The sequence below is a fragment of the Lissotriton helveticus genome, chromosome 6, assembly GCF_964261635.1.
Source record: "Lissotriton helveticus chromosome 6, aLisHel1.1, whole genome shotgun sequence".
Classification (NCBI taxonomy): domain Eukaryota; kingdom Metazoa; phylum Chordata; class Amphibia; order Caudata; family Salamandridae; genus Lissotriton; species Lissotriton helveticus.
In genome coordinates, this window is record NC_136067.1 from 199,074,940 (window position 1) to 199,102,934 (window position 27,995).

Consider the following 27,995-nt stretch of genomic DNA (forward strand, 5'->3'; position numbering starts at 1 on the left):
GGAGATGCCTGGGCGCTGTCCTGTGCAGGTAAGTTCTGATTCTTACTTGCTTCGTTCTTGAGGTCCTCAATTAGTGTGGTCATGATGTTTGGTAGTTTTTCTAGGCTAAGCAGAATTGGGCTGCAGCCACATGAGTCTGACTTTGGGTGAGTGCTGTCCTGTGCTCTGCGAATCAGAGAGTTCAGGTGTTCCAATTTGGAATCTATCCCAGAGATCAGACCCGCGACGATTTGTAAGATGTTAATTTGAGCGTCGAGCTTGTCCGCGTGCATTAATGCTGCACCTGTCATTGAAATGAGCGCCTCGTTGATCAGCGATAGGTGGTTTGTAACCAGTGGGGACTTCTCCCCCTTGTCCGCATCTCTGCTCACGGGAATTAGAGACTGGGCCATTTTTTTTTTTTTTGCAGAGTTTTATGTAGCGCGAACTAAATCTGAACCGAATCAGTTATCAGAGCGCTTTACATAGCACCAGTTACGTTACATGAGGACACACTTTCATTTTAGGCACGGGGAGATTAAGTGATGCCCAGAACCACAGGGATTTTTTGGCGTCGTTACCGAGACTCGAACCCAGATCCCCAGTTCCGAGGTCGAGCGCCTTAGCCGTTAGGCCAACCCCTCTCCCCTAACTTTAACGTGTTCCAGAAAGCTTGATCTTGTTAAATGCGGAGGCTGGGTTTGTAAAATGCCAGGTGATGACGATGTTCTTCCTTCATTGTCTACATGTGAACTATTGGGCACATCGGGCAAGGGCGCACCATTTGGAGTGGGACTCAACTGAGAGTTCGCAGGGCTTTGATGGGTCCGAGCTGGGGGCCAGAGTGGGACCGCTTTTGGTGTCACAGGTTTAAGTGGTGCCCCGCCATAGAGAGTGATTATTTTTGGCGAGAGAGGAATGCCAAGTGCCCGAGGGGCTGTAGGGCTTGGAATCTCCCCGTCATCTGTTGCCTCAATGGAGGATGAACTGGTCGAGGTCGGGCGAGGTTCTGCTGGTATGGGTACTTTGGGGCTCAAAAAGGCTCTTATATCCCTGTTTCCAGCTGGCCTGGTAGGCGTTTCTTTTGCTCTGAGGCAGGACTTAAGGGATATCGCCTTTGGTGGGCTGAGGTTCCCTGTTGGGGCTGCTAATGTCGGAGCTGGGTATTCCGCTGGGAATTCCGGTGACGTCGGAGTTGCACCGGTCGCTCCAGCTGCTCCTGTTTGGTCCGCATCTCTGAGCCCTGGCCCTAGATAAAAGCCACCTATTCCTGGGGGTAGAATAGCTTCGCCTTCTGTCTCCTGGCTGATCTATGGGGGCGGGGCTTCTCCTGTAGTTGTATCAGGTTCCAGTTTCTAGTCTTCATTATTTTCAGAGTTTGTTGTCTCACCAGGATTAACTGGGCACAACTCCTGCAACTTGAGTGGGGGGGGCTAGGTGGAACAAGCTTCTCCCCCCCCCTCCAACGACACCGGGATCTGCAGGATCTGCGGGCTCCCCCTACAGAGGGCCTTGACGTAACCGATGAGGCTCTCACTGTCCGCCCATGGCGTGCCACTCGCTGTTAGGCGGGTGGTGAATAGCAGTTGATCGGTTTGATCGGTTGCGTCAGACTGATTGGCGTGACGGCTGTTTTTTTAGGTTTTAGTCTTTTAGTCTTTAGACTTTAGTCTTTGAGTTGCGCTCTATCTTTTGTTGATCGGTGCTTCTGACTGTGTGGGCGCAGAATTCTTAGATCTTGGATCTTGACCACCGTATGGCAGGTGGGGGGGTAAGTGGAGCAGCTGGGGGGGGAGGCGGGAGGCGAGGGAGGTAAGGCAAAGTTGAAAAGTGGCTTACCTCAACTACCTGCTCAGCTGCCTGCACAGCAGCCAGCGGCCGCACACACCAGGGAGTCTCAATTCTCTAAACAGTGTGCCCGTGAAGTGCCTCTCCTCCTCTGCTGCGTTCTGTTCCGCACTGGCGCTCTGGTTCACTCTGGTTCCCCTCCAATGCTCCTCCTTCCGAAACCCCAATGCTCCTCTAGGTGCTCCTGTCAATGTTCTATGGTCTGTGGTCCGCGCCGTTCTGCTCTGCTCGGCACAGCACAGCTCCTGAACCCTGAGTCACAGCCCGGCTCCTCCTACTAGCACGACTGCAGCACCAGCGGCCAACGGCGGCAGGCCAGCAGACCCCACCAGCTGCCGGGTTCAGGTTGAATCTTGGGGTAGCGGTGATTAATTCGCCGAGGCTCCTGGCAACCTGGCAGCCTCTCGACCGAGCACTCCCTAGGCACTGCCGGCGCTATCGGCACTATTGCAAGCAGCCCCCCTGCAGCCCCTGGCCAGCTGACCACTGCTGAGGCTGGTAGCCAGGGTTGGAACCGGCCGCAGCCGATGCCGATGCCGATGTCGCTGCCGCTGCTGGGGTAGGGCTGGAGTAGAGCTGCTGCCGAGGTCCCCGCTGAAGCTGCCGCGCTCCCGGTCTCCCGGTCTCCTTGTCCCCTTGTTTGGTGTGGGGCTCTGTGAGTGGCGCTGCGGGGGAGATGCTGCGGGAAGACGTGCAGCTTGCTGCTCCGGCTTTGCGGCTTTGCGGGAATGGCAGTCAGCGTCTCTGATGGGAAAAGATTGTATTGTATTTTTTATAATATCTGAAATGAGTAAATACATGTACAGCAACATACACATCTCACATGTATATTGTTGTGGCTAAGTATGCAAAGCTTTTTTCCACCTCCCTCTATATTAATATATTTTCACATCTCACCCTACATGTGTCAGTGTAGGTTGGGGATCTAATCTTCCATTTGTGTAAAAACCATTGGATTACAACTATCTGAAACTTTAATCATTGCTTTGCTCAAGGCTCATTATTTCATTTACCACCTTGCCACTGACATCCACTGGGAGATTGATTAATATGAAATTATCTATTTCAGAAATTATTAGCAAATTTGGACACAATGGACCAACGTGTTCAAAAAGAAATTGTTGACCTAATCAATAACCTAAGACGGAATGTGAAGCCAAAACCAGCGAACATGCTAAAACTGGTAAGACTTTCTTATTTACTAACACATTTAATTGAGTGGCATTAATAGTATTCCATTGGGGTATACTAGGGAACCAAAAGTGGCCATGACAAAAATGTTCAAACCAGCCCTGTTCCTTTTATCTCCTTGTGCCCTCTTTTCCCATCCATCCATTCTCTTTTTCTCACCTTATTTGATCTCTGTCTTCTTCTCTGATCTCTTCCTCTCTATCTTCCCCCTTGCCCTCCTCTCTTTCTCTCTTACTTGAAGCCTTCCCAGCCCTGCTTCAATTAACAAGAGAGAGCTAGTGATTGTGACAGAGGCACCAGGAGCAGCCCTGGAGTTTCAAAAACGGCCTCCAAGGGCCCCAGCCCACCTGGGACGCCCTGTGAATATAAGGTCTGTCTGTTCGGCCCTGCATGCCAACTACCTAAAACAATGGCAAGTTATACATAACTTTTAATTGTTTATGGCAAAGTAAGTCTGTAATGGCAAACCTCAAATGAGTGGTGCAGTTCTTTTTATTCCTCCTGTTTAAGGGAGGTGTTGGAGCAGACCTAGCCTATTCTTTCCGACTTTTATGAACCAGTTAATTACATGTACTTTGCTTTTAACTCCAGCCAAGTGACATGCAGTTTGTAACACAGAATTCTATATAAGTAGAGGATCCTTTGATATCAGGCTCCATTCGACCCAGCTGTCACTTAGGGTATGGAAGTGATTTTACTGTTGCCCAGGGTAGCAGCTTCTATCCCTGGCTTACACCTTGCGACCACTGGCACTTCCCTTGCAATCCCTGGTCTCAAAGGTTACAGTGTGAGGAGTTAAAGTAAAATGGGTCTCTCTAGATAGCTTCATCTTTATGTTGTTTCACTGGAACAGTGAAACCATAATTCATACTTCAAAATGTTTTTATCTTGCAAAATGAATACATTATTGAGTACGTGGGATAAATTAATTGGAATGTTTGTTATCCTGTAGGAGCACAATCAAAACCCCAGTGCATTTCTGGACAACACATTAGTTACAGAGGGGCATATTTACAACCCCCTATCGCCACCACAACGTCACTTTTAACGATGTTATGGTGGTGATACAAACTTCACCTAATTTACAAGGCAGCGTTAGGCCACTTAATGTGGCATGAAGCTACCATGTAAATAGGGCACCCTTTCCCCCTATACTTAGCGTGAAAGGAGAGGGCAATGGATGTTGCAGTGACGTTCTACCACAATACCAATTGATTTTAACGCTGCCCCATATTTACAAGTGCAGCGTAAATATGGGGCACTGCCAAAATTAAGGCCAGGGAAAACCTGCCTTAAACATACGCAACAAGGAGAAATGTTTCCATGTGTGCTGCATTGTGAAGCACAAAAGAAACAGCAAAATGCCATTGATTGTTTATGTGCAGGAAGTTGACCTTCCTGCAAATAAACAATCAATAAAAAAATGACGTTTTGCAACTTCTATGTGTGCTGCATTAAGCTTCGCTCATATACGTTTCAGAATGCCATTTCAGAATTTTTAGGTGTAGGATGGGACACCTTCCTGCACATAAACAATCTTCTCCTACAAGGCAAGCACCCTTGCACTATGGTGCTTGGCTGTCTGCATTGGCGCTAGGCAGCTAAAATTGATGCAGGGCTGCAATCTTTCCTTGTAAATCGATGCTGCCATGCATTTTGGAAGCGGCAGAGCTCTGCATTATGCTAACACCGCGCTCCACCACTTCCTAGTAAATATGCCCCCGAGTTTGTTTCATTTAAATGCTGTCGGAAGGTTTCATGTGAGATTCTTTTTTTCCACTGTGATGGGAAAAGAAAGCAAGCGTAGCCTCCGGCAGGTCACCAAGTGTGTGGATTTCCTGGGATTAGGGAAAGGGCTAGCATAGAATGATCTTGACTAAGGTACTACTGCATGGTGTCCGGTGTCTGTAACTTAAATAAGTATGATACACCATATGCTGATCTTCATCTGATGTTTATTCTTCATCTTACATCACCAACAGCATGCAGTGTCTCACTGGCTCAGAGGTCGAACAGCAACTGACACTTGCCATTGAAACCCCTTACCAGCATCCGCTTCATGCACTAGTCTATATACACTCAAAACAAAACAATACACATTACATATGCATTCCAAATCACCCCATGTTAACATCATCTTCATACTACATCAGTCCCCATTTAAAAAAAAACACAAGAATAATCAGCTATTAACAAGAGGCAAATTGCACACCCAACCAACTATATCCTATGGTTGAAACACCTAATATATAATCAAGTCATCAAACGTTTTAGAAACCTTCCTGACTTGATGATTAATCGCACCTCCCATACCAGGAAGATCAGAACTAGCCCCACTAGAACCTTGAGCAACCACCCGCTCCAAGTCCTCTACCAAAATATCTGAACCAATCCTACTCTCCCATCTGACAGCACCCAATGTGCCCAACCCTGATCCTCCTAACAACACTATGTATACTGTTGGCCTGCTCCGTTGTCACCTTCACCAGTTGTCTCTTGTTCCACCAACCTTTGCCTACAACAAATACAGCCCCTTTGATGACTTTACTGACTTGTACTGGTCCAGAAAACGTAGACTCCCCGGGCCCAATTCACAGAATGAACTTAAGACTAAATCCTAAACTTACTACTATTTGGTATTCACAGAATGCACTTACTACTTTCGGGATTCATAGAGTGAACTTACTACTTTCGGGATTCACAGAATGATTTTACTACTTTCGGTATTCACAGAATAGATTTAAGACTACTAACTTTACGTCCGCTCTCGGGCCGGAATTTCCGGCCTGGAGGCAGAGCTTCTAGCTTGGGGGTGGAGCTTGCGGCCTGGAGGCGGAGCTTCTGGCCCGAAGGCAGAGCTTGCGGCCCAGAGGTGGAGATTTCAGCCATGGCTAAATCCCCACCTCTGAGCCGGAATCTCCGCCTCCAAGCCGCAAGCTACGCCTCCGGCCCACAAGCTCCGCCCCCAAGCCGGAAGCTCCGCCTCCGGGCCGGAGTTTCTGGCCCAAGTGCGGACGTAAAGTTATTAGTCTTAAATCTATTCTGTGAATACCGAAAGTAGTAAGTTCATTCTGTGAATCCCAAAAGTAGTAAGTTCACTCTGTGAATCCCGAAAGTAGTAAGTGCATTCTGTGAATACCAAATAGTAGTAAGTTTAGGATTTAGTCTTAAGTTCATTCTGTGAATCGGGCCCCCCCTTTCTCACTTTGAGAGGTTTCCTAATTAAAACCCAGTCACCAACCGACATGTCCTTGCTAGCAAGACAACACTTCTTGTGGAGATTATTTTTCATAGTGATTTGTTTCTCAACCACCTTAGATGATACCTTTTCAGTACTAGACTTATCATTTAGGTTCACAGTTTTCATTTCACCCAACCATGATGGGAATAAAGGTATGTGTACCTCCCTGACCCTTAACAAAGCATTGACGCAATATACTTCCTCACCTTCTGTTCAATGAACTCCTTCACATCCAAACCTCAAGTGCTGCCAGTCTTTTCACCGTCCTTCATTACTTTGTTGCCCCGCTCCACCAAACCATTTGAACTGGGTGAGTATAATGGTTCTTTGAGGTGAGCTTATGAACTGACACATCTTTTCCGACACAAAATGTGTACTCTTTTCTGTGACGAAGACCTTAGGAGCACCTTCATTTAAAAACATTTTTCTCAGGAACTCAATGTTAGTATTCATATCTGGTGTCTCCACAAACCTATAATACATCCATTTCGAGAAATAATGCACAGCTAGGATTAAGTACTTCATAACTGAGGGCAAAGCTGTATATGGACCTTAGAAAGTTCAAACCATTCTTTTCCCATGCCGCATTTGGAAATTGAGTTGGATGAAAAGGCATCTGTACTGTATTCCAATGTTTATCTGACCTTAAACATTCCAGACATTTATCAACCAATATTTCAACAGCAGGCCACCTATAATGCTGCTTTCAATAACAGGCCACCATTAATGCTGCTTTACTATCATTCTAGTCTTTGTGGAACCCAGATTTCCCTGATATGCCTCCCTTATAAGTGTACTACGTAATTTAATAGATGGAACAAATTGATCACCCCTCATTGCCAAGTAATTTTCTACAGATAACTCCTCTGCTATCTGGGCAAAAATGTTCAAATCCCTACTTAAGCACCTTGACTCTGGCCACTTATGGGTAATATACTCACCCACCTTAATCAAAGTTGGATCCTTTCACCAAGCCACCCTCCAATCCTTTTCAGTTATAACTGACCTAAACTTTGCTACCGCATCCACTAGCACTACACACTCAACATCACCCCCCTACAAATCTTCATCATCATCCTTTTCCATTGGCATTCTGGATAAACAATTCACCAGGAAATGTGCGCCCTCCTCGAAATATGCATGATCTCAAAATTATATTGTTGTAGTTTAGACACCAATATTGTGAGCCTGGCTGACATGTTATTACTGCTCTCCCTACTAAAAATATAAACCAGTGGCTGTTGATCTGTATATAACTCAAACCTGCAACCCCAAATCTACATTTTAAACGTTTTCATTGCCCATACACATGCAAGCGCTTCCCGATCAATAGTACTATACTGACATTCATACTGCTTCAGTGACCTTGATGCAAATGCAACTGTCTGTTTTTGACCACCTACCCTCTGGCTGAGCACCGCCCTGAGACCATGCACGCTGGCGTCTACAGTTATAAGTGCCCTGCAATGCTCACGGAATGCATGTAGGGTCTGAGCAGTAATCATTAGGCTTTCCGGTTTTTGGTATAAACCTATTATAACTGATAAAAGCCCACTGTAAGAGAAATAGCCCTCACCAGTGAAAACATATAAACACCGAAAAACCACCTGCACAGCCACACACCAAATGCCAATCAAAGAAAGAAAAAAGGGAGTGAAAGAGTCATTTTCTTTTTTTCCTGAAGGGGCCAATACAATGTAACTTTGTTATAGAAGCTAGCAGTGAGAATGTCTGGGGTACCATTATTCTGCTTGAGTTTTGTTGTTTAGGCATTCCACTAAATATTGTCTATTCTTCCTTTAGCTCTTTTTTTCAGTTCTGTTGTCTTTGGTCTAAAGCAGCATGTTTCAGGTTTTTTTTTTAAATTTATTTGATAAACTGTAGAGACTCTGGAAATATCAAAATCATAATTGATATTTTGGCTGTGTTTGATTCTTTCACTGATGGGTAAAATGGATGGTTTCATAAGAATCTTTCCTAAGATGTGTCATCACATTTATCACAGAGAATGGGTAAAAACCCTTAATACATCAGCCCCCAGTTCTAGTGAGTCAGTATTGATAGTAGGCGAATTGCCAACACCTCAGGCTTTAAACATTCTATGCAGACTATAGTGACAAGTATATGTGAAAAGAGTGCTTTCACCAAGCATCTGGAATAGTGGTTAAAACATGACACCAGACTTTTGGAAAACATGGAATGAAGGGTCACTTGGAATGCTCTGCAAAAAAGGTTGTTTCCAAGTTCAAATAAGATTGAAGTGATATTGTTTGTATTTTAAGTGATTCAGCTACGTATATGAAAAAGTTGTGCGATGACCTGTCAAAATTGATACCTGAGCTGAAGTGCTTCCCTGTAAGAGATCCTTGCCACTTGTTAGATCGTATGTGGAAAGCATCTTTACAACCTTCAGAGTTAATGAGGAATGTTATTTACTTTTTTAGTCATTTCTGGTGCACTGTTTTCTTATGCACAGAACTAAAATTCAAATATTTATCATTTTGTGCTGTTAGTGGCATCAAAGAAAGAGTCATCCCAACTGTGTCCCTTAGCTGATGGTTCTTAGACCAAGGGGCTATGAATGCTATATTATCCATGTGGCAACCGTTTACAGAATTTTTGCTGAATGATGATGCCAAAGGCAAGAAATGTGAGGACCTTTGGTCACATATTGATAGTGATGTGAAAAAAGTACACTCTGCTGCATACTTAGATTTTTACAGGAAGACATAACTGCTGTAGTGGACATATTTAAAAAGTCTGAAAACACCCTTATCTGCCAAGTGCTCAGCATAGTTGAGAGTAGGCTGGGGGACACCTTTAGTGACTTTGGCACTGCAACATGTTCCTTGTTAGAGTGCTTGCTGCTTTTATTTTACAATGTATGAGAAATGGCTTGCAATGATGCATAGAAATGCCCCTTCACCACCAATGGCATTTGAAGTCAATGAAACCTCACTGTGGTACTCTGCTCTAGATCCCTTCTGTAAAGGGGAATTTCCTCTGTAGTTTCAAAAGTGCGGCTTCATTTTTGGCCGCTTCAACTCTGATGTCATATGCGCCCAGATCAGCACAAATGTTGCAGAACGTTCCCGAAGAATCGCAATCTTCAAGTGAACAAATATTGGCATGGGAAGTTATGTCAGTGGCCAGAGTTAATGTAATGGCTGTTTTGGTGTTGTCTATCTCAAGTGTCACAGAAGTTTACATGGAAAGGAAAGAGCAAGCGTACATGCCCAAAGACTATAGACAAAGACAAAGACAAAGAGTATTGTATGTTGTACTACAATAAGTTTTTTTTGCAAAAATCTATTTGGACCTCATATTCACAATACTTACACTGTCTATAGACCATGTGCTATCAGTGCAGAAAGAAAGCAATAATAAAGGCAAAATGGTCCATAAACACAGGAAAAACATTGTTTCTGTAGTTTTTAATGGCGTGAACTTGTGTAACCACTGATAACCACTGTTTTTTGAGGTATTGAAATCACTGGAAAACACTGAAAAAACCACCAAAATTGACCAAATATAGAAACTGAAAACAGGAAAACCTAGTTGTGATTAACTCCTTCACCTTTCCAAGCACTTTTTCTAGATCTTCTGACCATTCAAACATCTGAACCTAGTAAAGTACATATTGGTTCAACTGTTTGGGCAAAATTGGGCACAAACCTGGCATTGTACTCTGCCAACACCAGAAACGAGCAGGGAGTATCCCTATCAGTGGGTACCTTAGCATCGCTAATTGCTCTAATTACTGAGAACTTTTAAGTCAGCATCAATACTGTGCGTCTACATCCCTCACAGCAAACGTGCACTTGTCTGCCCTGACAGTCATATATTGTGCTTTTGAAATAGATAGCACCTTCCTCAATATCTGCATGTATCAGTATAGCACACAGATATGCTTGTACCCCCATTGTTCCCTGAAATAATGTTCCCATAAGTTTCTGGAACATGCTGACTGCTGAAACTAGACCAAATGGAAGTGTCAGAAATGTATAGGCACCATAGGGTGTCACAATTAACGTTAACTCCTGAGTACAGTCGTCAATAATACCTGGTGATAAGCCAAACTCAATTAAATAAGGAAAAACCACTTAGCTACTTGAGATTCACCAATAGCTTGTGAATTCCGGGTAGTGGGTGGCAGTCTACGACAATCTTTTTGTTCAAGGTACGTAAATCAGCACAAAGCCTGATCTCTCCATGCAAAAACTATTGGTGCCACCCAGTGAGAAGAATCCATTGTCTGGATGATTCCTTTTGAGCACAACTTTTGTAAGGTGACCTCTAATTCTTCCCTGACACTCATAGGCACAGCACGCACTTTGTGTGCGACTGGCTGAGCATTAGCAAAAAGAATTTATTTGGTGTTCCATGTCTGTAGCTAACCCAACCTGGTCACTAAACATAGATTGAAATTCCTCTAAAAAATCCCTCACTGGAACCATCCACTCCACCCACACTGCAAATTGACAAATCCCTAACCCTTATCTGATTCTCACCCACAGCAACCAGATACAAGCCCATGCGTGCCAAATCTCTCCAGCTAATAATATTCTTTCTTTTAGCAGCCACATACACCTTGTGTGAGTTTCTCTGCCCAAACAATGTACTTGAGCTAATAAACACCCATTAATTTCAATGTATATCTCCCCAAATGCCTTGGGGCTCACATCCGCCCACTAGAAAGTAAAATCCTTTCCCCATTTGTCATTAAAGGTTGTATATCTTAGGATAGTTATAGGCGAGCCCTAATCAGTCATGACCTGTAAAGCATTATTATCAATGGTAGCAGAACATAATGGGCCCTTAACCATTCTGAGGGAATCTAAACAGGTATCAAACCCTGTGTCAACACCGCTAACCCTTATCGACTTCTTATTACTCCTGAAATCATTCTGAAAATGTCCCAAATTTTTTACAATTCAAGCAACTGCTTGTTGTCAGACTGACACCCTGTGTAATTGCTCAAATGACTCTGTGGCCCATTTCTGTAACAAAAAGTGGATCCTTTTTTGACATAGATTTTGATGGTTTTCCTTTTGTGTTAACCATATATAGCACTTCCTCCGGCTCTGTGTCTGCTGATGAAACCACATTGCTTCCTGCGACTTCATCCACCTGCATGGCTTTCGTCAAGATAATTGACCATTCAATACTTAAACCAAGTCAATGACTTCAGATAGTGATAGATTTTGGTAGCTCAGTAATCTTTCCTTAATTGTTTGTGATACCCAATCAAACACAAATTGATCTCTAATGTAGTCATCTGATAAAGGGACAAAGCCACATGTAGTTGCGAAAACACATGTACCTTCTCATCCTCCATTTGCTTTTGTTTACAGACATCATGGCGCTTCAGCATAATGTTGGGCACATCAGAAAACTGTTTCTTGAGTCTTACAATCACCTCCAAATACATATACCCTTGCCTATCACCTGACTGCCCTTGAGGAGGAGGTATTAGTGGAAGACTATAAAAAATGCGCTGAGCTGCCTGTCAAAGACTCCTAAATAGCATAGCAAACTTACGAGCTTGAGCATAATCTATGGCATCAATGGCTGGCTCTCGACTAACCTGAACCACCCTGACAACATCATAGCCAGTTTACCTGGCTTACGTAGGAGCTGTGGCAGCTGAGTAATCTGTTATGGTGTTGCATTGGCCTTTGCAAGCTTTGTTTAAGCCCAGAATACCAAAAGAATGCTGCCTGAGAGTCTTGAAGCAATTTTGCGATTTAAAGTAATGGGTAAAAATACTTTTTTTTGATTTCTTAAGATCATAAAGGGTGGAACATACCGCCATGAGATATACAACGTAAAGCAGTTAAACTGGATCAAAATTACAGTAAAGCATTTTTTTTTATAAATTGTCGCCTACCCGTAATGTAATTAATTCCAACGTCCAACATTTTGTGATAAAATACCTCAACCAGAGGTCTTTAAAATTAATTATAAAGGCGTCTATGCCTCCTTATTTAGGTAAAGTGCTTGTGCTGAAAAGGGGAAGGGGAGCGATTAAAAGAATGGATTGGAAGTTCTGGAGAGGACTCAACCTGACTGCATGATGGAATACTGATCCTCTGTTCTTCTTTTCAAGTTCTTTTGTTGCTGAGTCATTCTTTTCAAGTTCTTTTGCTGCTAAATTCAGGATATTGAGTGTCTTGCAAGACAATTGAACAGAGGACCCACTGAGAAATGTATGACTACCACTCTGCAAGTCCTTATTTATTCTTCTCTCAGGATTGGCAGTAAAAGGATATTTCTTGTATCATGTAGAGCCAGACAGATGCATAGATGGTGTAAAAGAGACTCTACTTCATTGCCACAGAGGTGGTAATTCGTGGTCGACCAGATTTGTAGCCATTTTGGAGAAAGATCCTTTGTCAATAGGGTCAGTTTCCACTTATAGTGATCCTTGAAGCCCTCTTGTAAGTATGGTTGCAGTTCCAGCTGTTCGTAAGTAGGCATCACCATCCATGCATGACTTTTGCCGGCTAGTAAGAATTTATCTGTTTGCAGCAATAGTTGTTTGATTGCTTTATTAGTGTTTGTTTGAATGCAAAGTATGACATTGGTGTGTGCCAGGCTTCCTCGAGCGTTAATGTTGAAAGAGCTTGTTTTAAAATTCGAAATATGGTCTTGTTCTGCCTTGATTGTTTTTCAACCTCCTCCCAGCAATGATGGGCTAACGTGTTTTCTTCAGCTGCCCTCATTCTTCAATAGTATGTAGCCAGGGCTCCTTGTCTAGCCCGTATCTGTTTTTTTAGACCGTCTTCCAGACATATCTGTGACGTGGGATTTTGAACAGTTTCTTGAATAATCTAGATTGGGCTCTGTTTAAACTTGTCGAGTACTTGGTGTTTTGCATTTCCGAGCCATATGTAATAGATGGCAAAAATGTAGGTGCTATGACCTTTAGTAGGTGGATCGTTGAACTGCTGCTTAGTTTGTTCTGCTGAGTTTTAAAGCAAATAGTAGTTGTTTTGTTTTTTGTTTGCCCAAGGTCTTGATGTTGTTTGTAGCTGAGTTGGTGATCTAAATGAACCCTCAAATATTTACATACGTCCACCTGAGATAAGATGATGGAATTTATCCTCCAAAGAAATTTGGGACTTTTTTGGGGGTACTGGAGAAGCTTAAACAGTCCATTTTTAAAAATTGATTATTAGTTGTTCTATTGAGGTGTAAAGCGCTAGTTGAGAGATCAGCCACTGAAAACCAAGAGGCATTTGGGGAGCAGCACAATGTAATCCGCATATTGCATGCTAACTTTTGGGATCTTTCCCAACTTGGGAGGGTTGCCCTGAGTTAGGCAAAGGTTGCTCTCTAAGTCACGGGGTGTAAATGTTGAATAAGCTGGGTGCCAGGACACATCCCTGCTTTAGTCCATTGGTTGTCAAGAGTTTCTTACTTAAACTCCGACCATCACCCTTTTTTTATTTGAACTCAAGTTTGCGAGTACAGGTTGATTATTGCTCCCAATAAATTTGAAGGGGCTCCCCAGGCATTCATTTTGACCCATAGCTTGGATCTTGGCACTTTGTTGAAAGCTGCTTTGATATCTATAAAGCATGCATAGAGGATGTTTGAGTTGACAATTGATTGATTGGCTAAAAGGGTAACTGCTGATATATTTGTTAAGGTGCCCATACTGGCCTGGAATACAGTCTGCGTTTTTGGTATCAAGTTTATGCTGCTGACCCAGGTCTTCAGATCTGTCAATAAGTTTGATGCGTAGATCTTTGCCTTTACATCAATGAGGGCTATCAGTCTGTAATTGTTTGGGTCTAAGCATGTCTCTGATTTGTATATGGGCTGAAGGATGCTGCCCCACCAGGAAGTCGGGGATTAAACTGGTCTCTAAGATATATTTCCATTATAAAGGCAATGTCGTTTTCATTCAAAGTTAACCGTTTTAAATTTAGAATTGCGTTGATAGTGTAAGAGGCTTTGCTTGCTTGGACCCGTTTGGAGTGATGGTTAGTGTGAATGGCGGAAGGTAGTGGTCGCTTTCAACTCGTTCCTGTATTTGAAATTCCATTATGTAGGGAAATAGATCAGGGTCCACTAGGGTAAAATCAATTGTTGAGCCTATTTTCCTTGTGACCCTTGGAAATGCTGCTGGTCTGTCTAATGAACCTCTGCCATTTAGCGTGTACAAGAATTGGTCATCCAGTTTTGCTGCTCATTTCTTTTCCAGGGTATCTTGTCTACTTGTGTTGCCCTGTCTTGGCTGTATGAAGCTTGCTGGATTTCTCTCCTGTCCTTGAAATAAATTCATGTTAAAATCCCCCGTTATTATTTTATTTTCGCAAGGATAGGCAAGTTTCAGCATTTTGATTACAGCGATTAATTGCTTGATTATTTGCATCTTCTGCTTTCCTGTAGGATGTATATTAATGTTCAGGATAAGCAGGCACATTGAGGGCTGAAGATCTAGTTTAGTGCATTGTATCCAGGGGGAGTCAAGGTCGATGAATGCATCTTTCCAGAGAATATCAGTAGATATGAAGGTCGATAAGCCACCTTTTGCATTTCCGTACTGTGCCTCCTTTTTTTCTGGAGTGAGGATTCCTTTGTAGCCTAGTAATGGGGGAATTTTTTGTCTGCCAAGTTTCTTGAAATAGGAGTATATCGTACTGGTGGATGAATTCTACAAAGTCGGCTTCTTCTAGCTTTGTGCCATAAGCTGTTTACTTTCCAGGAGCAGATCCTGCAACCCAGCGCTTTCCCGGAAAGTAAGCGTGGTTTGGTTCATGCTTCTCCATGATGCTGTGTTGACAATGTCACTTGATGGTGCACCTCGAGGTTTGCGGCTTCTCGGTGTGCTATTGTGATAGTAATTTGCAGGAGCATGTGTCCCTCTTCTACCTTGGTACTGGTCTGGTCTGGGACTTTTGCTCCTTTTTGGACGCCCTTTATTTTTTGTCGGCCATTGAAACGGCCTTGGAAACCGAGGGGGCTTCACCTTTTTTTTAGCTCTATACCCCAATCAGAGAACTCTTCCCTGTGCTGCAAAATCTGTTCTATGAAACTATGATTGGTCCAGGTTGCGATTTTTGATTCTGTTTGATTTGGATTTTATTTCATATCAATTCTGTCCAGATCGCAGAATTTTATGTGACTCAGGGATGGGAGTACTGAGGGATAAGCTCTTTTTTTCTTCCTTGTATTTGGCCATGCAGAGTCTGTATATTGTTTTTTTGCCTGATTACTTGATTTGCCAATTGATGCCCTGTTAGTGTCTCGGTCCTGTGGGGCTGGGTTAAGATGATAATGTGCGTTGTTTCTTACGATGCCGCAGGAATTCGCGGCTGACGCGGCCTCAGTTCCTCCAAGCAACGGATCCTTTTTCTTGTATCCTTTGGGCTGGCTGCTCTCCTCTGGGCCCACTTGTCCACTGGTGATTACCTCTTGTGGCCTGAGGGTACTTGTGCTTGCTGTATAAAATCCCCCAACAAGAAAACTCAAGCCCTGACCTGCAAACTAGGTCAAAATCAGCGCTGCAGCCAAATTAATTAAATTACCTCCAGTTAACCTGATGCTGCAGATGAATGACATTGGTTTCCTGCTCACGCTCACCAGGATGCTGCAGAAAGATTCACAAACCTCTTTAACTACCCATTTCTCTGACCATAAAATATATAGCTGTTACGCCCAGCGTGATGACGTAGCCTGCCAGGGGTGTGTCTGCCCATCAAGATCAGTCACAGGCGGCGAACAGTGACGTGCAGATGCTTGTGCTGATGATCGCCACTTGGAGCCTCTGCGCATATTCACCAAAAGGCCTTAAACAGCACCGCTCACCGGAATAAATGTGCCGAATTTACTCCAATTGCATGGGATCTGCCGGTGGGATATGTCCCCGATTGTAGCCAAAGGAGGTACATACGATACACCATAGGCTGATTTAACCTGATGTTTATTCTTCATCTTAAATCACCCACAGCATACAGCGTCTCACTTGCTCGGTGGTCGAACAGCAACTGATACTTGCCATTGGAACCCTTCGCCAGCACCCGCTCCTTGTGGGAGTCTAGATACAGACAAAACAATGCCGATTATATAGGCATACCAAATCACCCCATGTTAACATCATTATCATGCTACAGTAATGCAATGAGGTTGTCTTGCCGACCTCTTTTCTCAGTAAAACAATGTTGCTGCCAAGTTTTCAATTTGATCGTGTGACATTTCTAAGGTTTCAGTGTATGAGTGACATTTTACTGTCAAGTGTGTGATACTTGGAGGGACTCTTTCTCATAAATAAGAACATGCTGACTAATATTTGAGTGCCTTTCTATGAGCTTTCAGGTTTTTCTAACCAGACATATCACACTAAAACAAGCTTACACCTAAAACAAGTCAGTCCTATTGGAGTTGCCAATACTTGTTAACAGTATTCGCTGAAAGTGTAATGACAATGATTTTGTCATGGATAACTAGCATTAAAAATGATAAAAATCTGAAAATAAGTAACTGTGATTTAAAGATTCCTAAGATATGTGGACAAGGGAAAAGGTCTTCAGTGTTTTTCACCCTAATTCTTCCCAGTGACACCTCCCACCGCTTTCCTCTGCAGTCACTCACTTTTAGCCACGTGTGCCCTTTTTCTCTCCTCATTTTTCTGACATTCAACATCTGACTATCTTACCCATCATCTCCTTTCTAGGCTGGCAATCATTGAATTTTTCAAAAGGAACATTAAATAAGCATTGAAATATACACCAAGACTCAGCGTATCCATAAGGACACTAATCAAGTTATTTATATTTTTTCATTGATTGGACTTATTCACTAAGCGGTGCTATTCCGAATTCAAAGATAATTTATCTTACCCATCATCTCCTTTCTGTTCATTACTGTATTTTCACTTTCTTCTGCATGCACTTCCTTGTGTTGTCATCTACGGTAAAGGCCCATCCACTCTCACTCTCGCTTTATCTGTAAACATACCATTTTTATTTCTTTAGTGCCTTCAGTAGTTCAACAGCTGTGTATATCTTCTTCATATACTTTCATGTAAAATATTAGTTACATTTGATGCACATGCAAACATTAATGAGCACTCTGCAAATAGGTTGGATGAGCATGTAGCCTTACTACATTTATTATGTTTAATAAGCTTTATTAGAACAAAAATATTAATACAATAAATAAAGGCCAAAAGCATAATTGTATACAAAATGATGGATAAGTAAGATATAGTAGGCAATTAAATGTAAATGTCGGAATTTGTAAAGCGCACAGCTACCTCCACCGGAGGTGTCCCGGCGCTGTCCGTATACTGCTTAGGAACCCTTCCTGGCTTTCCTGGGAAATGTCCACTCCAGGGCACCCCCCAGGTGCAGCCAGGCATCCCAGCGCTTTTGGGGCCGTTGTGGAGACTAAGCAAGCTATTGCCCAGAGTTGCAGCGTGGGACCCATGATCAGAACAGGCACTGAGGCGAGAATATCCAGTCAGGGGAATTAATGAGCCGGAGACCCGCCGAGGTGGGAATCGAACCCTGGTCCCTGGACAGAGCTCTGCATCAAGGTCTGCCTGCTCTAACCATTGAGCCACACTTCTCCACATAGTAGAAAGCTGTTTACGCTTTAAGGGATAATATGGGAAAAAGAAAAAGGAGAGGAAACAAAGGAGGAAGAGAAAGGAGGGGAAAGAAGACACAATTTATAAACTATAAATAAGAAGTAAATGTGTGCTCCAAAAGACAGAAAAGCATAAGAAATAATGAACCAGTATTACTGTTTACAAATAAAATCCATCAGAAACAAGAGAAGGAGGATAGCAAAGAGAGGAAAGAAATCAAGGGGTTGGAAATTCTCAGAACGGTGATGAGAAACAGCATTCATTGAAATCTTATTTAAATAATTAAATAACCGTAACCAAAACACATCTCTATTAACATGAGGATTACATTGGGAGGCATAGGCAACATCTAACCTATGATATTGGCAGAGATTATTCCACCAGGATTTAATTGAAAGTTTTTACAGACATTTCCAGTTTAACGCAATTCGTTGAAATGCTAAAGCTAACATAATATCAAACAATCCTCTTTCATAGGGGGGGGGTAGAATGATGGATTCTGATAAGCTTCCAATAAAGAGAAGGAGATTGGACATGGGAATGGTGAGCTTAAAAATGATGGATAATAAGCCCATATTTGGATATAAGGATATGTGAGATGTTTGCAGGTGAAACATGTCAAGACCAACATTTCTGATCATCAGTTTGGGTGAAATTAGCTATGGAAGTAGGAGTGAAATATAATCTGTGATAGAGAAAAAACATTGATTGAGTAGTCAAGGCGGACCTCGAAATTTTCAATGACCGAGCCCATATCTTCTTCCACTCATCAGTAGTACACTCAAATACTAAATCCGATTCCCAGACCAGTTCTATTTTAGATTTAACACAGTCTGAGGACATGGAATAGAAGAATTTATAAATTAAGGAAGCTTTAGGGCATAATGCCAACATTTTGAGAAGTGGATCCTGTGTAGGCGGAGACATATCAGTTTGAAGGGAATACAACATATGAAGAATTATTTCCATAGGAATTGAAAATCTGAGTAAAAAAGAGCGGGGCACTTTTTTGAAAAGTAAGAAAAGAACAGGGAGAGATACCGTCAAACAAATCTTTGACCCAGATAATTCCATTAGTTCTCCATGAAGACCAAAATATAGGCCTGTTGTTGATGGTAATGAGTTTGTTTTGCCAAAGAGGAGAGTTTAGAAAATCATTTGTGGAGAGATTTCGGCTGAAAGTGAGATTTTGTAAATGAAATGAAGTATACTTGTACAGCACACTGTTACTCCATCTCGGAGTGTCCTGGAGCTGTATACTGCTGGAGAACATGTCCTTGCTTTCCCTGTGAGATGGTCCCTCCTGGGCACCCCCAAGGTGAGACCAGGCATCCCTGGTGTTGAAGGGGCTGTTGTGAAGATTAAGCAAGCTATTGCCCAGAGTTGCAGAGTGGAGCCCAAGGTTAGAGTAGGCGCCAAGGCGAGAATTATCGAGTCTGTGGACATTGACCCAAGACCCTGCCGCATTGGGAATTGAACCCTGGTCCCGGGTAGATCTCAGTTTCCAGGTCTGCCGCCTCTAACCACTGAGCCACACTTGCCACATTTTAACAATGAGTAGGTATGTTTAAAGAGTGGAAGAGACATAAGGGTGCTTTTAGCAGTAAAAGAAAGAACTTCAGTGGTCAAGAAAAGAGTAAATAAACAGGGTTCGATACTGACCTATAAAGGAGTAAAAGGAGAAAATTCCGTACGGAGCCAATGAGAAGCTTGTTTTAAACAAAAAGCCTTGTGATACAACTGAAAGTCCGGAAAATTTGCCCCACCTACAAGCCTCGGTCTCCTGAGATGAAATAGAGAAATTCTGGATTTTTTGTTTTTCCATAAGAATTTGGAAAGAAGAGAGTCCATTTTTCAAAAAAGGTAAGAGGAATATGTACTGGAATCATTGAAAGAAGATATAGAATAATTGGAGTAATCATCATTTTAATGGAATCAAGATGGCCCCATCAAGAGAGTAATAGAGGATTCCATGAAGAAAGGAGTTTGGAAATAAGATCCAGAGCAACCGTCATGTTTATTTTAATAGAATCTGTAATATAATTAGAAAACCAGAATCCAAGATACTTGATTTTAGAACTGTTCCAATGAAAGCCGGTAGAATCAAATTGTTGTTTGAGACAAAAAAATTGTAATTGGCAGCACCTCTGCTTTATCGGAATTAATTTTATATCCTGAGACTGCAGGAAAAATCAGAGATTTCTTGGAAAATTGAAGGGATTGGAAATAAAAAGTAAAATATCATCGGCATAAGCAGATAATTTAAGATGTTGATCCCCATACCGGAAGCCAAAGATATAAGGGTTATGGCGAATACGGGAGAGGAAAGATTCAAACAAAAGGACAAATAAAAGGGACGAGCGTGGACAGCCCTGACGAACACCACGATGAAGAGAGAAGTGACGTGAAGCTTGACCATTAACGATGGTTGAAGCATAGGGAGCAGAATACAGAAGAGAAACAAAAGAAATGAATTGAGCACTAAAACCATGCCATTGAAGGGACTTAAATAGGAAGGACCAGCCTACCCTGTCAAAGGCTTTTTCAGCATAAATAGAGATAGCCGCGAGAGAAAAAGGTAAGGAGGATGCTTTATTTAGAACATTAAAATATATGCAATAGTTATCAGAGGTTGTAAACAGCGTTTACAACTCAACTTTTACCACGCACTACCATTACCACGCAACTTTTACAACGCAATTCGTTACAACGAATTGCGCTGGGGGGCGCTGTAGGATAGGTAATAGTTTAATTTACTATCCAAAACCTTCCCTACTATCCACGGGGACTGGAGTTGGAATAGTAAATTAAACTATTCACTATCCAGCGCCCCCCAACGCAAGTCGTTGTAACGACTTGCATTGTAAAACCTGCGTTGTAAAGGCATGCGTGGAAAAAGCATGCGTTGCAAAAACATAAATCCATCAGAGGTTAATCTACCTTTGACAAAACCACATTGTTCCGCAGCTATTAAATGAGGGAAAAAAGATTTAAGGCGTAATGCTAATAATTTGGCAAAGGTCTTATAATCAACATTTACCAAGGAGATGGGACGATCATATTTACAAAATTTAGGATCTTTACAATCTTTATGAATAAGACAAATAGAACCTCCAAATAAGTACCATTAGCTGAGCCAGTAGAACAGACATGCTGAAAAAGATGTAAAAGTTTTCGGAGTAACAAATTGGAACAGTGAAGATAAAATTCTACCGAGAAGCCACCTGGACCAGGAGATTTACCTTCTTTAAGGAGTTCAAAGAGGAAGGAATTTCTTGGAGTGAAAGATCAGTATCCAAAGAAGAGAAATCTAAGTCTGAAGAAGAAAGAGGAGTAAAAGTGTCTAAAAAATCATCAATGTGTGAGATGGTTGGAGGTGTCTCTGAAGTGTATAAGTCACAGTAAAACTTAATAAATTAATCTAAGATATCCTTGTCTTTCGAGAGGAGTTTACCATCTGCAGATTGAATAGAGTCGATGAGTGTTCTCTCTTTTCTAGGTTTTAGGTAGTTAGCAAGAAGTGTTCCAACTTTGTTTCGACCTCCATAATATCTACCACTGCTGCGGAGTAGAGTAAAGGACGCATTATTTGTTGAAATTTTATTCAAATCTATTTTTGCTCGATTAAGTTCTTGAAAGTGGAATCTGACGAAGAAGTATAAAATCGATTATCTAATTGCTTGAAGGAGACTAATAAGGCTTTATGTTTGGTGGAAGTCTGCTTCTTTTTCATAGAAACAAAATCTATTATGAAACCCCGAGCAGTAGCTTTAAAAATATCCCATATCGATACTGGGGACACTGAGAAGAATTCTTCAGCGAAAGATTTGAAGGAAGAGGAGAAGACAGGATCCTGCAAAAGGTAATTGTTAAATCTCCATCTTGAAGATTTAGAACTAGGAGGAAGCAAATCAAAATCAACAACCACCGGAGAATGATCAGAAATAAGAATGGGCTCGATCGAAGATGAAACAAGATTCTGGGCCAAGGACTTAGACAAGAATATATAGTCAATTCTGGACAAAGAACGATGTTGTGGAGAGAAAAAAGAGAATTCTGATAGGTCTGGATTATTGCATGGTCTCCAGGCCTCAATAAGATGAGTTTGTGTAATAGTGTTGAGAAATTGTTTGTGGGTTTTATGAGGAATAAAACGAACCAGGGATTTGCAATCAATAAAAGGATCCATAATTTGATTAGAGTCACCACCCAATATGAAAAAATCATCTTAATATTGGAAATACTTGTCTGTGATAGTGGGCCAAAAAGTGGGATCAGGTTGCGTCGGTCATAAAGGTTAAAAACAGTAAGAGGGATATTGTTAATGAACAACTGGACCAGAATCTATCTGCCCTCAGAATCTGTATTTTGTGTTACAACAGAGCACTGCAACTTTTTATGGCATTAAAGAACAACACAATTGTTTTTGTTTGTGGGAGATATCAAAACCGAGCCAACCCAATTCCTCTTAAGTTTGAGAGCTTCAGCCTCCGATAGATGAGTTTCTTGTAATAGAACTAGGTCAGGTTTATAGGAGGCTAAATGTCAGATAATTCTTTGCCTCTTTATAGGATTGTTAAAACCCTTTACATTCCATGTAATAACTCTGAATATAAAGGAATAACATCATATATACAGTAATACAATTTGAAAATACGTAAGACCATTATAGCGGGATTGAGCATAAAGAGATTAGAGAAGTAATATAAAAAAGAGATAGAGCCATAGGATGTGAAACATAGACATAGTGAAATCTGTAGGTAAAAGGGATACACAAAACAATAAGGAAGAAAGAGAGAAGAGACAAAAAATGGAGGAACAAGTAAAGAAAGAAGAAAAAAATGCATACTTGTCAAATAATGAGAGAAAAAGGAATGAGGGAGAAGGAAAGATAAAGGAAAGGAAAGTGAAGACAGTACATAGCCAAAAAGGATGACTGAAAAAACATACCCGAGGGGAACAAAGGGAGATACAGCGGGGCGAGGACAACACATTACAAGCCCAAATCTAAGACATCCGGATTGCATGAGGATGGGAGAGGAAAAGGATAAGAACCATACGGGCTGATAAGACAGAAAAAAATGTGTGGAGGAATATAAAAATACAATTAACAATATATAATGCAAAACAAATAGAACATCTGGTGAATGCATAACAAGAAAGATGGAAAACATGAACCATTTATGCTTTTTTAGAAGAAAAACGTGTATAAGATAAACATTAACCATATATGAAAAAAGAAGACAATTCAAAGTCAATAGAAGAGACAACTAAGAACAAAGTCATGACATGACTGAAATATGATTAAGTGAATTGTACATGAGGGACGCAGAAGAGTCAACCAACAGAAGAACCAGCAATGTCCATGGTACTTGTAGTGTGGGAGTTAAAACATTTCTTGAGTTCCGTAGGATCTTGAAAGGACCGAGTCTGATTTTGATAGATCACATTGAAAGTGCAGGGGTGAAAAAGTCTATATCTAGCTCCCAAAGGTCGTAAAGGGGCTCGAAGAGTAAGGAATTCCTTTTGTCGTGTTGCTGTAGCATTAGATACATCTTAAGAAAAATACAGCCTTTGACGAAGCAAAGAAATTTGTCGTTTGGATCTAGCTGCTGGGAGGATTGAAAGTAAGTCAGTAAATTTAAAAAAAAGTAAATGACACCCCTCGCTTTAACCGGGGACATAGAGCTTGAAAAGCGTGGACCCAATCTGTGGGTTCTCTGAATACTAAGAGATGTAGAAGAAGGCACATCCAGGAGCGTTGGCAAGAAGGAGGAAAAGAATGAAACAAGATCATCCCCTTCCAAAGCCTCAGGTAGCCCACAAATACGTAGATTATTCCTTCTATTTCTGTTTTCCAAATCTTCTGTGTGATGACGAAGGTCACAAACCTCTTTTTGGCGCCGCGGCCAGGGCCACTGACTCCGGAATCTGGGGACCACGGTTCGATCCCCGGCTCCGGCGGCAGGTTAGCCCAGCACCATGTGACTCTGGGCAATAGCTCGCTTAATCTTCCCGACGGCCCCCAGCGCCTAGAGACCCTTACGGGTGATTGTGCGCTTTACAAATGTGGACTTTACTTTACTTTTTACTTCTTTCTCTAGGGAAGAAAGTCTCTGAGAATTATCTTGTTCCACAAATTGTTGTTGTTCCACCAAGGAAACTTGGTTCTCCATTGTAGACCACTTCTCCTCTAAGAATTGCATTTTACTATTGGTCTCCTCTACAACAGGATGCAGAGCCCTTATTTCATCCAACAAAAATTCTAAGGAAATAGAAGACGACGATTTGTCAGGAGAGGGAGGGTCATGCTTTAGTCGTTTGGCGGATGATGAAGGTGGTGAAGTCTTTGTGGTAGTAGATTGTGATGGAGCAGATCTATTAGAAGCAACACCTGCCATCTTTTCTCCGTTATGGGATGAGAGTGGTGCTGAAGAGGAGGTTGACATTGACGAAGAGGAATGATGTTTTGGTACAAAAATTAATTGCAGCTTATGGAGCCTTCCCATGTATAGAAGGTGCTCTGACAAAACAGAGAGTAATATATATGATCTGCAAAGTAAGCGTAAATTGTAATCCTCACAATAAGAAAAAAGAAGAGAAGAGTTTTCTGTTATGAGATATCAAAAGGACAGCCAAAAATAATTAGGTGATGAAGGCAAGCTAATTATCTGAAGTTTGTGACATCCAACCATGAGGCAATGCTGAGATGTAATCACCCTTGACAAGGAGGCTGTCGTCTAAAAAGACGAGTCTCCACAAATGGCCAAGCTTTTTGAGAGATTGCATAAAATGCTTAGTGAAGAGTATAATTAAAAGGAGTGAGTTTAAAAGTTGATGATATCAAAACTGCCACAACAGATGTCTTGCATGTCATGACATAGTGTACAGCTGTGCTAAAACAATTTCCAAGCTGTGTTGTAAAGCGAAAGCTGACAGGAGAATAGGAGCGTTATTCGTAAAACTCTGAAGTAAAAGGGGGCATTATTTAAAAGTCATGAGGTAAAGCCATCCATATCAGCAGACATGCTTTAATTGTTGTGTTCTTTCAGAGAGCAGAACCTTCTCCTTAACAAGAAAAAGGAAAAACCAAAGTGAGCGCTGGTTTAAAATCTGTGCCGACAGTTGTGAACATTCCTCAGTAATCAGCAGTGCTGAAGCCAAATTGGCAAGCAACTGAGGAAAAAGCGTCTGCAATAAAAAGAAAAGCATTTGGAGCGCAAGTTGAAAAAATTAAGCGCTCACCGGATGCTTGGCATGTTCCGACGTTGGAAACAGGAATTCTCCTCATTGAAGACGTGCGGGAATGTGCGCCTATGGGGAAAAATCGTCCCGGTGCGTTGGAGTCTCTGAATTAGGCAGCCATCTTAAGTGGCGCCGAAGCCACTCCCCCGCCTTAATACATTTATGACCCACCGACAAGCAGTACTGTGAGTAACTCTCACTGCCTTCGGCCTCAGCTCCAAAGCTTTCATTCACAATCTCTAACAAAGACTCCATATTTTGAACTTACACAGGCACCTATATCCGATTTAGCTCCCAGTGTGTGTTGTACAATAGTTGTGCGTTTCATGAAAACTCTACTGAAGTAAAATCATCTGGAAAATCAATCAATCAGGGTTTGTAAAGTGTGGCTATTCACCCGTGAAGGACTCATGGTGCTGTGGGTGTGGGGGTGGTGTAGGGGGTTGCAGCAGATCAGACTAAGTGCTGTTTTCATCGGATCCAGGTCTTAAAGTCCTTCCTGAATTGCATAAGCAAGAGCGATTTCCTGAGATGGATGGGCAGGGTGTTCCATGTCTTTTGGGAGAGGTAAGAGAAGAACATTGCTCTGGGTCTGGTGGTGTGAATTTGTGGGAAGATAGCCTGGGAAAGTTGGGCGGAACGGATGTGTTAGTTGGGTACGTGGAATGTTAAGCGGTGATTCAAGTATGCGGGTTCGGCTTTGTGGGGGGCCTTGTATGCGTTGGTGAAAGACTTTCACTCCCCATGTTCACCCTGTACATGGATTCACTCCTGCCCTTGATAGAAGTAAATGGTAAACAACCTTTACAACGTAACTTTTACAATGCACTACCATTACAACGCGGTCATTACAACGCAAACCATTACAACGCATTGCGCTGGGGGGCGCTCTAGGATAGGGAATAGGTTAATTTACTATCCAATAACCTCCCCTAGTGTCCACGGGGACTGGAGTTAGAACAGTAAATTAAACTATTCACTATCCAACACCCAAAAGCGCTATGCGTTGTAATGGTATGCGATGTAAAAACCGCGTTGTAAAGGTATGCGTGGTAAAAGTATGCGTTGTAATGTCATACATCCGAAGTAAATGTCAGTGTTGAATATTTGTTCAGCCATAAATTACACCACACAAATTGAGATGATGTAAAGATGTCTTAATTCCTTTGAGTTGACATTTGTGGTGGGTTTTCAAGGACGTAATGGCTTGCTCAGTAGAGTGGGAGTGGCTTTTCCAGGGTGATAATGCAGCGAAAAGCAAGCATACAGCCACAACTTGCAAATGTGAGGGTAGTCACGCCCGTTACACTCTGGACAGGTTGGTGACATGGTCCTAACAAACACAGAAGTAGGTCTATATTCAATTAGGGAATGGGGAGAATACACCCAAAATTAGTGGGGGGTGTAGACAGACTTCGAATTGGAATATGCAAATGTAGATACTCACAATCCATGATTACTTTTTTGCTGCTAGAAAGTGCTAGTACTTGTCCATTATAAGTTTTGCAGCTGTGGGGAAAAGTGCAGGAACTTGCCCTTTAAAATTGATAAAATTGAAGTGGAGATACTCAGTATTTCACCATTACTGCCTAAATGAAGCACTGGGTGTAGGAGAGGAATTTATTTTTGTGGAAAAGTTTCTGCAATGAGAAAAAAGTTAATACAAACACAGGTGTGTTATGTCCTCCGGCGGGGTAGCGGTTCAGTCTACCCACGATACTCTGCATGCCTTTGCAAGATAGGAAGATATAAAATTCACCAAAGAACGTTATAAAAGACTGCAGAAAAATCACTGAAGTGAGAAATCTTATGCGACAGCAGCGAGCTATAACATAAACAGTAACTTTGGGATGAAACCACCTTCCACACAACCCACAACAGCACAATGCCAGCTGCCTACCTACAAACATGTGGTGCGCAGCTCTTATTCAAAAACAAAAGAGGAGCGGCGTGTTGAGGCCAGGGGTGCTTAGCTCCCAACTGGTGTTAACCAAGGTCTAACGGAGCTAAACACATGTCCTAAATAGAGATGGGCTCCATCTGCTGTCCTTCCTGTAAGACGCGGGAAGTCATGAGCTGGGCAGGGAGACATTTGGCAGGAAGAATAGAAATAAACATGCAGTGTGTGGTATGTACCCTGCCATTCCCCACCTTCGGGATTCAGCAGCACAGCGCACACTGGCCCCTCCTCCTGGTCTGGGATCCACAGCCTAGTGGTGGAATTTGCGTTTCGCCAAAGTTCCACCTCCCTAATTTCCTCCCGCTGGCTGCATCATGTAAACAACCCTCGGCTCTATTTACAATCACTTGACTGGATGGGAAGACTCGTGCCGGATCGGTCGTGAAATTAACAGTGCACAACACAGTAAAAAACACAACACACAGAGATTGGCAATTTAAAGAAATGCACAATTTTACAGATGCAGTTTGGAAAAATGTTGCAGGAAAACAAGCAAATGAAAGATTAAAAAAAATATGCACATAGAAATAATGGAGTCCTTAAATGCTGAGGTGCTGGCTTTGCGGTATTCTTCCACCAGCTAGCGACCAACAGGGTATATTAACAAGGGCAGTATTGTCGCTACAGCTGCACTTTTTGCCGCTAAAGCGGCAATATTTTTATCGTCCAAGTTACAACGTGGTGGTGCATTAGCACATGTTAGCACCCATTTTCCCGACGCCTCGCTTTGCATCTCTAATGAGATTCAAAGTGGGTGTCACTGGGTGTACCCATGACAATCTACCTTGAAAAATATTGCTAAATGTACATTGCGATATTTACAAGGAGGCCCACGCATTTTAGCAGACGTTAGTTTTTGGAGAAAACTGAGGTTTTTGCCAAAAACTAACATCTGCTAATATGCTGACCTACCTATACCTAACAATGGG

At 42.2% G+C, this 27,995-nt stretch overlaps 1 protein-coding gene across 1 annotated transcript in view; it reads left to right on the forward strand.

Moving 5' to 3' along the window:
• LOC144761287 (cysteine-rich venom protein pseudechetoxin-like) overlaps positions 1-27,995 on the forward strand; it is a 480,203-nt gene that overhangs the window by 64,912 nt on the left and 387,296 nt on the right. Inside the window, exon 2 of the mRNA XM_078646739.1 lies at positions 2,897-3,010. Coding sequence (XP_078502865.1) covers positions 2,897-3,010 — 114 coding nt within the window. The remainder of the gene's footprint in view (positions 1-2,896; positions 3,011-27,995) is intronic.